Source organism: Candoia aspera, chromosome 1, assembly GCF_035149785.1.
Source record: "Candoia aspera isolate rCanAsp1 chromosome 1, rCanAsp1.hap2, whole genome shotgun sequence".
Classification (NCBI taxonomy): Eukaryota; Metazoa; Chordata; class Lepidosauria; order Squamata; family Boidae; genus Candoia; species Candoia aspera.
In genome coordinates, this window is record NC_086153.1 from 336,071,323 (window position 1) to 336,083,539 (window position 12,217).

General features: G+C 44.6%; 1 protein-coding gene across 2 annotated transcripts; it reads right to left on the reverse strand.

Annotated features, from left to right (window-relative positions):
* Nucleotides 1-1,399: 1,399 nt before the first annotated feature.
* C1H19orf25 (chromosome 1 C19orf25 homolog) lies at nucleotides 1,400-9,160 on the reverse strand. Of its 2 annotated transcripts, XM_063290849.1 has the most exons (4): nucleotides 9,100-9,148; nucleotides 7,528-7,591; nucleotides 5,247-5,408; nucleotides 1,400-2,922 (listed from the first exon to the last, which is right to left on the reverse strand). In XM_063290849.1, exons 2-4 carry the CDS (start codon nucleotides 7,562-7,564, stop codon nucleotides 2,726-2,728), a joined length of 396 nt encoding a protein of 131 aa, XP_063146919.1. In that variant the 5' UTR covers nucleotides 7,565-7,591; nucleotides 9,100-9,148; the 3' UTR covers nucleotides 1,400-2,725. The 2 variants fall into 2 exon arrangements, with proteins under 2 accessions (XP_063146919.1, XP_063146920.1); XM_063290850.1 differs by lacking the exon at nucleotides 7,528-7,591 and having other exon boundaries at nucleotides 9,100-9,160.
* Between the last annotated feature and the right edge of the window lie 3,057 nt (nucleotides 9,161-12,217).

Here is a 12,217-nt window from a genome sequence, read left to right on the forward strand (position 1 = left end):
CATCAAGGCTAATAGCCCATGGTGGAGCTGAAATAAATATCGGATTTGGGGGAAAAGGTGTTGAATGAAATGTCACGTATAGCTAAACAAAAAATTGAATTCTCTCCAAAGCTAGGTTTGCTACCCATATTTGATGGCCAGAAAAAGAAAAGGCAAATTAAAGAACTCATTACATTTTTACTTCTAGCAGCCAAATTGGTTATCGCTAAACAACAGAAATGTCTAGATCAGTGTTTCTCAATCTTGCAGGTTTAAGATGTGTGGACTTCAACTCCCAGAATTCCCTAGCCAGCAAGATTGGCTGGGGAATTCTGGGAATTGAAGTCCACACATCTGGAACCTGCCAAGGTTGAGAAACACTGGTCTATATGGTATCTCACTGGATAGATGGGATAAGTTTTGGTCTATAGCTTTGCCTGAAAAAGATAAAATTCATTCTATGACAAGCCAAGGTAGTAGTAAGTAAGTAGTAAGTAAGCAAGCCAAAATAGTAAATGGTGGGATTTCATTGTTTATATCAGAGATAAGCACCCTTGCAATTGCTTCTATCAAAAATTATGGGCACGTTAAAAGATATCAATAGTACATAAATGTTTATAAATTCAGTGATTTAAAAACAAAGTCCTCCTAACGTCAGATATGGAAGCTGGACTCACATGCTGCATTCAGACACTTTGCCTTAGCATGGCCTGTTGATTAAGCCATAGTTGACTGAGGTTAAAAACTACAGTAAACTAAAAACATGGTCTGTAAACCACAACATATATGTAATTGCTTAGCACAGTCCATGAATTAGACCATTGCATCAGGTGACCACATTTTAATTATACGGACTGAAGTTACATATAGAGGCAAAGTTTTATTATGGCCAAGCATTTACGGATTGGGGTTTGCTTTCTTCAGCTAACTGCTTCATCTAGAAGAGGAACCTAGAACACACTGTTCCTGGTCTTGGTGCCAACCAGCCAGCAACCTTTTCCAGATTAACTATTTCTCTCCCATTTTCTTAGCAGCCACAACGTGCGATTCCTTGGCTGTGTAAAATGGACGGTCTACGTTAAATCCTATCTCAATGCTGTTTCGGCACTGAATACAAATAAGCCTATTTTGTAAATCAAAGACCATTCTAGCTGGGAACGATGGGAACTGAAATCTGCCCAGAAGGCACCCCAGTGAGGGCTGTTATATAGAGTCCACATTTCTTTGTACTAGATAGTTATGTACAGGGAGTTTTTTAAAAAATGTTTTTGGACTGAAGACGCTTCCACCCTGTCTTGGGGTATGTTTAAGAACATTCCATATCCCCACAGCTGAAAGAGGGTCTCAGTTACCCATCAGCCTCTCTGCAAATATAGTTTGCCCAAGAAGCTCAACACGGAGACAGCTCACACACTCAAAGTTGTCCAAAAACAGCTTTTTAATAAGAGCTCCTTAAATTAAGTCAAGTATCACAACCAGCAGTCTTAGGAACCTGGCTTTACTTTCAATACCAGCCCTCACTCCTTAGTAGCAGACAAACAACGAACAACGCCCCCCTCCCCAACCCTTCCTCTCTTCCCAAACAGCTAAAGGTTTTAAAGGCCTTTACAGGTCAGCTCGAGGTGCTAGTACTACTACTACGGGGATCCATTTACGTTTATCACCCACAACACAATGGGGCCTATGTCAAACACCAAAATGAATCTGATACACTTCTGGTGATGGTCCAAATGTCATGACCAAGCCGCCTTGGCCATCTCCCCCCCTGCCCCCCCAGTTCACTTCTCAAGTCCATCAGAAGCCAACGTTGCTTTTAGCCCCGGGCGTGCTGGAGGACGACGGTGTCCTGGCTCTCATCTTCCGCAAGCTGTCAAGCAGCCGCCGCCTAAAGTATCTCTCGCTGTATCTGAGTCCGGTCAGGTGTCTCAGAGCTGGGGGCATTTGTTCCTGGGTGACATCCACATAAACTGGGATGACTTTCGCCCCCTTCTGGTGTATGGAATGGACCAGGTTCCATTCCAAGATGCGCTGGCACCAAGGGTCAGTCACTGAATGGGGGGTCAAGAGGACGATGGCAAGTCGGCTGCTTTGGATGATCTCATTCACGGAGGCCAAAACCGGCTTCCCGGCCACGTGGTCCTGATGTTCAACGTAGCCACAGAAGCCGTCCTCGGCCAGCATCTCGCGGATGGCAGTGGCAATGGGATCGTCATCCAGGCAATACCAGAGGGAGAAATCATATTGAAACAAAGATGTCATGGCATAAAACTAGAGCAACTGCCCCCAGGGGTGAGTGGTGATTTTCTCACCCCGCCCCCCTACCCACAAAGTCCACTTGTCCCAGCCTATCTCAGTATGTGAACTCTGTGGAAACTTCCCCTTGGCTTTCCCCAAGAGAGGTGTTTTGTTCTAAACGTCTGTATGGAGAAAACAAAACAAGGGCCAATGGATCGCTGCAGAAGTAAGAGCAGCAGTGAATCTGGGGCCGAAAAAATAAAAGGAAGGCTAACTGCACAACTGGGCATCTCCAAGTGAGCACAGCGAAGAGATTCAGGCCCTCGAGAGGCTTGCAGCGGGCAACTGGTTTTGACACACATTCACAGAACCGAAAACACAGACGGTGTTTGAGATGTGTAGCGTAGGCATGCTGAAATCACATCACAATTGCGAGTCTTTAGTTCAAGCATGGCATGATCCTGCAGGGGACGTGGGTCGACTTTGCTGTGGTCGCTTCTCAAAACGTATCTCACAAAGCCCTTTGCTTCATCTCTAAGATGCCCTGCTCCAGAGTAGCCCCAGCCAGTTTCAGCTCCTCACACTTCTCTTTGAGCAAACTGCAGGCCTTCTGGAGGCGGTGGTTCATCTCCACGTAGGACTGGGTCAGCCGGTAGAGGCGTTCCCTCTTGGCCTCTGGGTCTTCATTCTTTGTTGGAGTGGGCAAATCTGAATACAGGCAAAATGGGAACCGGGGGTGGAGAGAGACAGAGATAAAGTATGCTGTCTTTGCGGAGCACCTACACAGGTTCACAGCAAAGCCTTGCTTTGCATCCAGGTAGCAGTAGTTTCAGTGCGGCAACTCTAGGCTCAGCAAGAGTAGACCCACTTGGAGTCAGAACTTCTAGAAAACAGTTATCCCTCAAAAGAAACTTATTTGATCTCCAGCTGGATTCAATCTAAGACAACTTCCTGTATTTCTGTTAAAATCTGACCTTCATTCAAAACTATGGGAATTCATATGTCTTCTATAATGGAAAAAATGTATCACTTTCAAGCAAAATATCCTAGGATCAATCCAGCAGCTTCGACTGGGCTGGAAACCACAGGCAGCCTGTGTACTGGGTAAGGACGTCTAATACTAAGGCCACACTGACACAATACCCATGGTTTATTTACTCAGGGTTTGTCTAAAAAGTCATAGAGGGCAGACTGCAGTTAACGCTAAGCTACCTGGTTCACACATCATGCTACACTATGAATTTGTTTAATAGACCTGGCTTATTATTTTGAGTGAGCCAGCCATTCTGATTCACAAACCAGGCTTTGTGACTTAGGATTGTGTGTAAACTCAAAAGGATGTTTCTAATATGGTGGATAGGGTGGGCAACCTGCAGCCTGGATGTAGCTTCCTGGCACCCATATAACAGCACAGCCAAATCTTTCACCACCGTTTCCATTCTGTGGGGTTGAAGGGGATTTTGGAACCCCAACTCACCTCCCCAAAACCGGTAGATTTTCTGGGGTGGTGGTGGTGATAGTGTAACAGGTAAAATGCACATGGGGGTAGACACTTAGTAGAGAAAACTTCCCTAAGAAGTGTGCACAGAAGTCAGAAAAGGAAGTAGACTTTCAGCAACTTTGGCACATTTTCAAAGAACTGGTTTATAACACAAATTTATAGGCCATTCCCCACCATCCTTTCTTTATTTTACATTACTCTCTCATTACTACATCACAGGAACTCTGGTAGCACCTTTCCGGCTAACCAATTTAATTAAAAGCCTAAGATTTGTTAGCTCACAGAAGCTTACATCTTCTAATAAACTTGGCTAGTTGGAAAAGATGCTACCAGACTCCTGATTTTCTGTTAACGTAGACTAACACAGCTGCCCTACGGAGTCATTACTACATGTTTGTGTGTGCATGTGTATATGAATACCCTGTTCAAATTTTTTAGAAAACTGCACATATAATTGCAGCTTTATGATGCAACTGGAGATATGCTTACTCTTAAACTCTCTATTATTACTTCCAAGTAACTATGTGGATCCTGGAGAAAATCTACCAATGTGGTGGCTAAGAGTTGACACAGACTTGATGGCACATAATCAACCAACCATATGGAAGATTACACATGCAGCACAGACCACAGCTTTGCAGCCCTCATTTGGAAATGATCTGCTCAGCACCCATATCAATACAGGACCATGGTCATCATCACCCATTCGGGAGCATGGAGTTAGAAATACGTCAAAACTGCACTAGATGGGCAATCAGGGGAGGGAGCCTGCATTATTTTGGCATCCCAGAGCAACACCAACATATATTTATGTAATGATATATGAGAATGGCCTTGGGAGACAGGAAGAACAACCGCAGACTGGATAATGATAAGAGGCAGCTGAGCCTGCAGAAGGAATGGGGCATGGTAAACATCTCAGAAGGAACCCTCCCTGCATTCTTGGACTGTAAAGGCAAGAAGGGGAGAGATGTACTTTCAGACTTGAAAGATTCTGTTAATGTAACCTTACAATAAAGATAGAGCTAGAACTCCTGGTTGTGCTTGCCTGGATTACGTTGCAATGCTGACATCAATCTTGCAAGTCTGAAAGTACATCTCTGCCCTCCTTGCCTTTACAGTCCAAGAATCCAGGCAGGGTCCCTTCTGAGACATTTGCTACACCAATTCCTTCTGCGGGCTCAGCTGCCACTTGTCTGTTCTCTAGTCTGCAGCTCTTCCTCCTGTCTCCCGAGGTCATTCCTGCATATCATTACAATTTATTTTTCAGTGACAGATGGAAGCCCCAGGCCTTTTACTTTGCATTCAGGGCACTGTGTCTGCAACTTGGCATGTTTATCCTTTACATGTCTTTTCATCCATCTTTAATTCTGGCATGGATTCTCATCTGCCCTGAGATCTTCCAGATAGTTATATATGGATAGTCTGTTTGCTATTTCAAATAAAGAAAAACTGGGATAACCTGGTCCCCTCCGTGCATTTACTTTGCAACCCAAAATGCAGAGGACAAAATATGGCCTGATCTTCATACCTTCATTGGGCTCCACCAGGAGGACAAAAACGGGGTCATTGGGCTGGGCACGCTGGACATCTTCAAGAATCTGTTCTGCGTTGGGGGGCTCAGGGCGTGTGGGTAGAACCACCCGCTTCTTGGCCTTTGAGGTCATTGCTTGGAAACAGGTGCCAGAGGGCACTGGAATGAAAGAAGAGTTGGAGAGAGAAACAGGAGGGTTGGATGTTCCTTCTGATAGGGCTTGGACAGAAATGGACTGGCAATATATGTGAACAGGAACTCCAACATTACTTTACACAGCAGCTCAAGAAACTGTTTGGTCAGGGGCTTTTATTCCTCCCTATGAACTTGAAGCCTAGCCTGGATGAGATTTAATTTTTTAACAATAAACCTTCATCTTCAAAAGCCATAAGGAGCAGGCAAAAGCCAGTTTGGTACAGTGGTCAAAGGCCAGAAACTAGGAGCTTGAGTTCTAGTCCTGCCTTAGGCACAAAGCCAGCTGGGGGACTTCGGGCCAGTCCCTCTCTCAGCCTAGGGAGAAGGAGGCAAGGGCAAACTACTTCCAAAAATATTCTCCAAATAGCCATCAGAAGTCAAGTCTGACTTGAAGGTGTGTGCGCACACAGACACACACACAAAAAGAACAGGCATTTCGAGTTTGATGAAAACACCATCTGATGTACCCACTGATCAAATCACTCCCTGATCCACCCAAAATGCCATCACTGGAAAGAGTAAATATCCTAAATGAGTAGGCCAGCCCAAAGTATCCTCTGTAAAGGTGTGGGGTGAGGAGGGATGGATGTAATTCAAGAAGAGCTAGCTTTTGAAATTTGCCTTTACAATGTGCCTATCTTGCAGCAAAAGTTAGACATCTGAACAAAAATATGAAGCCAGCTACTAAATCTGGATATTTTATTCTACATAAGGGCTATGTCCATTCATAGGCTTCATCTGGGGGGCGGGCAAGATAACCATGCAGACAATTCCTTCTAGTTTTCTTTAACTAGAAAGTGACCTATGTGTGCTTAACTAGTTAAATTAATAACTAGTTTATTAATTAACAAACAAAGTTAGGTTGCTTTCTAGTTACAGAAAAACAAGGAATCGTCTGCATGGTTATCTGGTCCCCCCGGCACAACCATAGATGAAGATGGAGCCTATGACTAAAACGGTTTCAATTTAAATAGAAAGGCAATCTGATTATTTTTTTTTCCTTATGTCACTTATTTAAAAAAAACAGATTGCAGGTGCCATCTTACCAACCCCCCCAACTTCCCTGCATTTACACAGGACAGAACATTGCTTTTATAATAGCAATTATTTTAAACCACCTAAAGGTAAAAAACAGTTCCAGACAGGACTGTTAATGGTGCCACTGCTCTGCCTCCCAAATGATTTTTGGAATAAGAGGCATAACACAGCATAGAAGATGTCCTATGAAACCCATGTTTTAAACATTGCTTCTATCACCTTTTTTCCTTTAAAAAATATATTAAAAAGGAAGACATGGAATAACATACAAAGCCTTTGGACTGTCAGTGCTAGGAGCTATCCATCTGAAAGCATCCAAAGAAATGGTTTTCCCCTTCAGAAAAACCATGGTTTTACCAAATGCAAACTAGGACTGATTTAATTAACTGTAGGGAAGACATGATACAGTGTCAGAAAAGGTGCTTGATATGCAAACAGTTCAATGCCAGAAAACTTCAGGATACAAGCAAAACTGTCCCCCGAGATCACACTTTTGAAATTCAGTGCCAAACTGCTGAAAATCAAAAGCTTAATGTTATGCATTAAAAAAAAAGAAATTAAAGTAAAAGAGATGCATTAGGCCTCTGATAAGCTGAAAACACTTTTCTTTTTCATAAAAGTTCCCTTTATCACAAAAAAGGACCCCCCAAATCCAGACATGCCCAAGCAGAAGATGCCACTGCATTACCACCACACCCCTTGCAGTCCTCAGAAGCCAAAAACTGTAAGAAAGGAAAAGAAAGAAAAGCAGTCCCCATTTGTTTTTTAAAATCACCCTTCTCATAGTGCAAACTCTGCCTGCTCCAAGTTCAGAGGACACTGCCCCGCAGAATCAATTCATTAAAACTAACCTGATAGGTTTTAAAAAAATCTTGGGTTGATCAAAGAAAAGCCCTATTGATTTCTACAGGAATTTCAGGAGCAGCAATAACCACTAGTGCATTCGCTCCTTAAAAGCCCTATGAAACACAACCACAGGGCTTTTGAAATAAAGGTCCATGCATCCAACCCATAAATTAGTTAAGCAAAGCTATCCCCCACCTACCAAGGATTGTTTGTTTCCATCTCAGTTTTGTCTCCATTCAGCACCTCCCTCCACTTCCGCAAGGCTAGAAACCACAATCAAAACATTCTTTGTTTGTCAATGCAGGACTGGGAACAGAAGGAGTTAATTATCTTGGTCCCTCAGCTGTATGCACAAGGTCTCACACCATCCAAATTTCTCATCTGTTACTGTGAAACTGCAAGTTTCATCTGCAGGTGTGAGCATGTACGTTTATAAGGGGCGAAGAGATACGCATTTCAGGATGAAGAGCTTTTTTTTTTTTGAAGGGGTGGGGAAAAAGAAGGCTGTTACGCTGTGAAATCTTTTTTTTTCCCTTGTTTAAAAAAGCCCTCACTCCTGTGCTGATCAGGAAGGACAGCCCATCCATCCCAACCAGGTTCCAGAATGTTCACTACTGGCTCTGCAGTCTTTTTCGCGAAGGATGGCTATGCAAGATGCATGCAGGGAAAGAAGAAAAAAAAAGGATGGGGGGGAGATACAGAATACAGCCGCACATGCATCCGTTTTGCAGATACCACACCCACTCCATTGCAAGCACAGATACGCACACCCTCAGAGCCTCAATTTTACCCTCCAATAGTCATGCCCTAGGACTGTTTTCCCTCATCCATCACTTTCCTCAGCCCCTCCATTTCCTTCCCATGGCACAAGACTCCCCCACCCCTCTACCCACCCCCGCCACTGCCTTGCTCTGTCGTTCTAACCCGCTTCAATTCCCTTCCTCCATTTCTATCAGCGGCAGAGTGGGCATCAAAACCTTCCCTCTCCTCCTCTCCCCAGCGCCACCCATCTTGCAATGTGCGTGGGGGGAGGGCACACTTCCTCCCCCCCTGGCTGGAGTTCTCCTTCTTCTTTCCTTTCTTACCCTCCCCTGTCTTTTCCCCTACCTCTCCCGCCCCATGCTAAATTCTCTAGGACGTGAACACCCCCCACCTATTTCAAGCCCCCTCCCTCCTCGAAGGCTCTCCAGGAATAGCCCTTTGTAGCTGCCCGGCCCCCGCCCCAGGAGGCACCCTGGCCTGGCTCTACCCAGGGTCACCTTCTCCTTCAGACCTGCTCGCTCTCCTCCTCTGGAAGGATCCCGAATCCCTCCCCATAACCAGATCCTCCCCCTCCCTTCCACGAACAGTCGCTTACTACAGTTCCTCCTGCTCAATTAAGCAACCCCCCCGCTTCCTCCATATTCCCACGACCCACCCCCCAGGGCAGCCCTACTCCTTGGCTCCCCCGGGAGACCCTCGCCCTCTTTCCCACCATGAGCTCCTCTCCGGCTCCGGCTCCCCGCATGCCAACCCTACGCACGCCCCACCTCATCCCCGCATTCAGCCCCTCTCCAGCAACAGCCCACGATCCTTCCCGCGTTCCCCCTTCACACAAGAAGGTGCCTCTCCTCAAGGCCCCCCTCCCCAATTCCCCTTCTCCAAGAGGACGCCGCCCCAAATTAGACCTCTTTCGTACCCCCCAGGTTAGGCTCCCCTAAACTTCCTCTATATTTATAGATACCCCCTAACCTTTACCCCTCCCCCAAATAACCCCCCTTCCTCTTCTCACCTGCTCTTCCTCCTCCTCTCCACCACCTGATTCCCTCCCTCCTTCCCTTTCCCAAGCCACGCCTCACACCAGGGCACGCCCCCGCCTCCCCCTTTTCCGCTTTCGGATCGCCCCCTTCCGGTTTCAGTGCAAACGTGGCACGCGTGCGATGGTGGACCCCGGGGAAGCGCTCTAGACCCCCAAGGTTGATCTCTATGATTGTCTCGTGGTGGTTTGGAGGAGAAGATGAAAGTCATATAAGAGGAAGCACGCGGGGGACTCCTGCGTTACTTAGTTCTTCCGTTGTGCAAAGGCAGGGTTGCCTGCGAAAGGCTGAAACGTTGCTTTAATACTTTTTTTCTTAATTCATTGGGTCAAGGGTAATGAAGAATAGTTTTTTTGATTGGCACTTTTGGTGATGCTTTCGTATTTTTGGCCAAAAGCTTTAGAAGTAAAGCTTTTTTCTCCCTTTTTTTCAGAAATGGTCAATTACCACAGAAATTAATGCACAAATTCGTAATGTTTCCCACTGCAAAGGTGGATCCTGATCTTTTAGAACGGTTGAGGTTATTGTAATGACAGGATTAATCTACGGTGTTTAAAAACATGAAGGAATGTTGTTTTACTCCTGTATAAAAAAACTAATCCTGGCAGTAGCTAGTTGCATGCTGTATGTGTGTCAGAACCCTGCATGGATCTTCTAGTTGGTGGGACACAGCCAACTGTACGTTGACTTCCAAGACAATCTATAGAATAAAAGCTATCTGCTTAAAATAGCATACTTAGTGTAAATCTGGGTTTGGGTTGCAATTGTGGCATCTTATTTATTATATTTATTAGTCAAATTTATATAGCTGCCCATCTCTAACCACCCAGAGTCCCCTTTTCAAGAGAGGGGCGGTGATAGAAATCTGAAAAATAAATGAATCTCATGGGAAGTGACTCTGGGCGGCATACAATAATCAAATGAAGACACTACATATATAAAAACAATCATTTAAAATATAAAAGTCAACATTAAAAAATTAATTAAAACAGAAATATATACAAACCCCAGGAAGAGAGAGAATGAGTACATCGACCTCAACAGTGGAGCCATCTCAACAGATCTCCGGTTCCCTGGGACCCCCAGGCCGGATGGCATAATCGGGTCTTGAGGGACTTCCAAAACATCAAAATGGAGCTAACCTAATATCACGGGGCAGGGAGAGAATGTTTCATAAGGCGGGTGCCATGGCAGAGAAGTCCTGTCTAAAATGTGCCAGGACTGGGTATAATAAGGCTCCTAGCCTTGTTGACCCCTTCTTAATGTCCCTAAAAGTCTTACATGGAAGACTCAACCACAACCATGATGCTGGGCAATACCTGTTAACCATGGCATGTGGAAGATTGCAACTTGGAATGTGAGAGTAATAAATGGTAAGGAGGGCTCATTAACAAGTGAAAGGAATGAAAAAAAATTGATACATCCTGAGTCTGTGAAATTAAGAGAAAGGGGAAAAGGCTGTAATAAACCCAAATGAAGGTGTCCCGCCTTGTGGTGTACAGCTTGATGAGCAGATTGCTGGGAAGGGAAAGCATAGGTTTAATTGCCACCCACAGTATGTCTGGCGTGGGACAACCTAGAAATACAATAAAATGAATAAATAAGGACGAGTGTATGTCAGAAAGTATGATGTCACCTAGATGGTTGGGTGGGCCTACTGAAGTAAGAGTCCATCAGTTGGTGATAGTTGCATGTTGCACTTCATCCACTGCATCCATGCACTTAATGGGAAGCCACAGCTGGTCCAGAATGCAGCGGTGTGGGCAGTTACAGGTAAACTTCAGTACAGGTATGCCCATGTTACACCTGTACTCCATGAGCTGCACTGATTCTCAGAATGCTTCTAGGTGGAATTCAAGGTGCTGGTTGTCACCTACAAAGCCCTCCGTGGCACGGGGCTGGATTATTTGCCTCACCCCACTTGTTTCTACCTGTGCCGTGAGGTCTGACAGGAGGGGCAAGCTCCAGGTCCCTTCAATTAAAGAATGTCATACGGGACTGCAGAGAAGTGCCTTTTGTCACAGCGTCTGCCCTCTGGAACCCCACACCCACCTCCTGCATCAAATTGGCCCCAACCCTGCTGGTTTTCATAAAGTGTTGAAGACTTGGATGATGGGCAGCCATATACAATCAATTTGTATTGTATGCGCAGCCAGTTTGGTGTAGTTGTTAAGGCTCCAGGCTAGAAACTGGGAGGCCATGAGTTCTAGTTCCACACTAGGCATGAAAGCCGGTTGGGTGACCTTGGGCCAGTCCCTCTCTCTCAGCCCAACCCACCTCACAGAGTTGTTGTTGTGGGGAAAAGAGGAGGAGGGAGTATGAGGTATGTTCCCTGCCTTGAGTTATTTCTAACAATAATAAAGGCAGGATAAAAAATAAAATCAATCAACCGATCGACCAAGGTGGTAAAGAAAGAATCAGGAATGAGTTGGAGAAAAAATATGCAACCTTCTGAACGTACAGTATGTGATCCAGGAGAAAATTACTCTGTTGGGTGACATGAGCAGGTGGGAAAGATATGGGAAAGTACAGAAAAACATAATCGGGCTATTTGGAAATCTAGGAATTAATGAGAATGGTGACAAATTGGTGAACATCTGCTTAGCAAAAAGTCTATCTATGTATGTATGTGTGTATGTTCAAATTCACATCACCGCCCATCTCCCCCAAAAGGGGGGACCCTGGGTGGTTCACAATAAAATCAGCAATTAAAATAATAAAAATATAAGTTACAGTATCAACAACTGGTGTACATAAAGAATAAAATTTGTTTCATATATATGCTTAACCCATAATTCTGTTGGTACCTATACATGACAAAGGAATTAATATAAATCTAAAAGCATGATTAACATGATTTATGATGAAAGATGAGAGAATTAGTGAAGCCTTCAAGGATGATGAGAAGTTTTAAATATGTGACAGCATTTTTGATAGTATGAAAATAGGATCTGGAAAAAAATACACACAGAAGAAAAGGTAAGTTGTGAAAGAGACAAGAACAACTGTAGAAAGAGAAGGAAATGTCCTGTATAAACATAGTAGAAGGTAAATTTAATTCCCAGCCCAATGAATGTAAAGCAGATGTCAGAA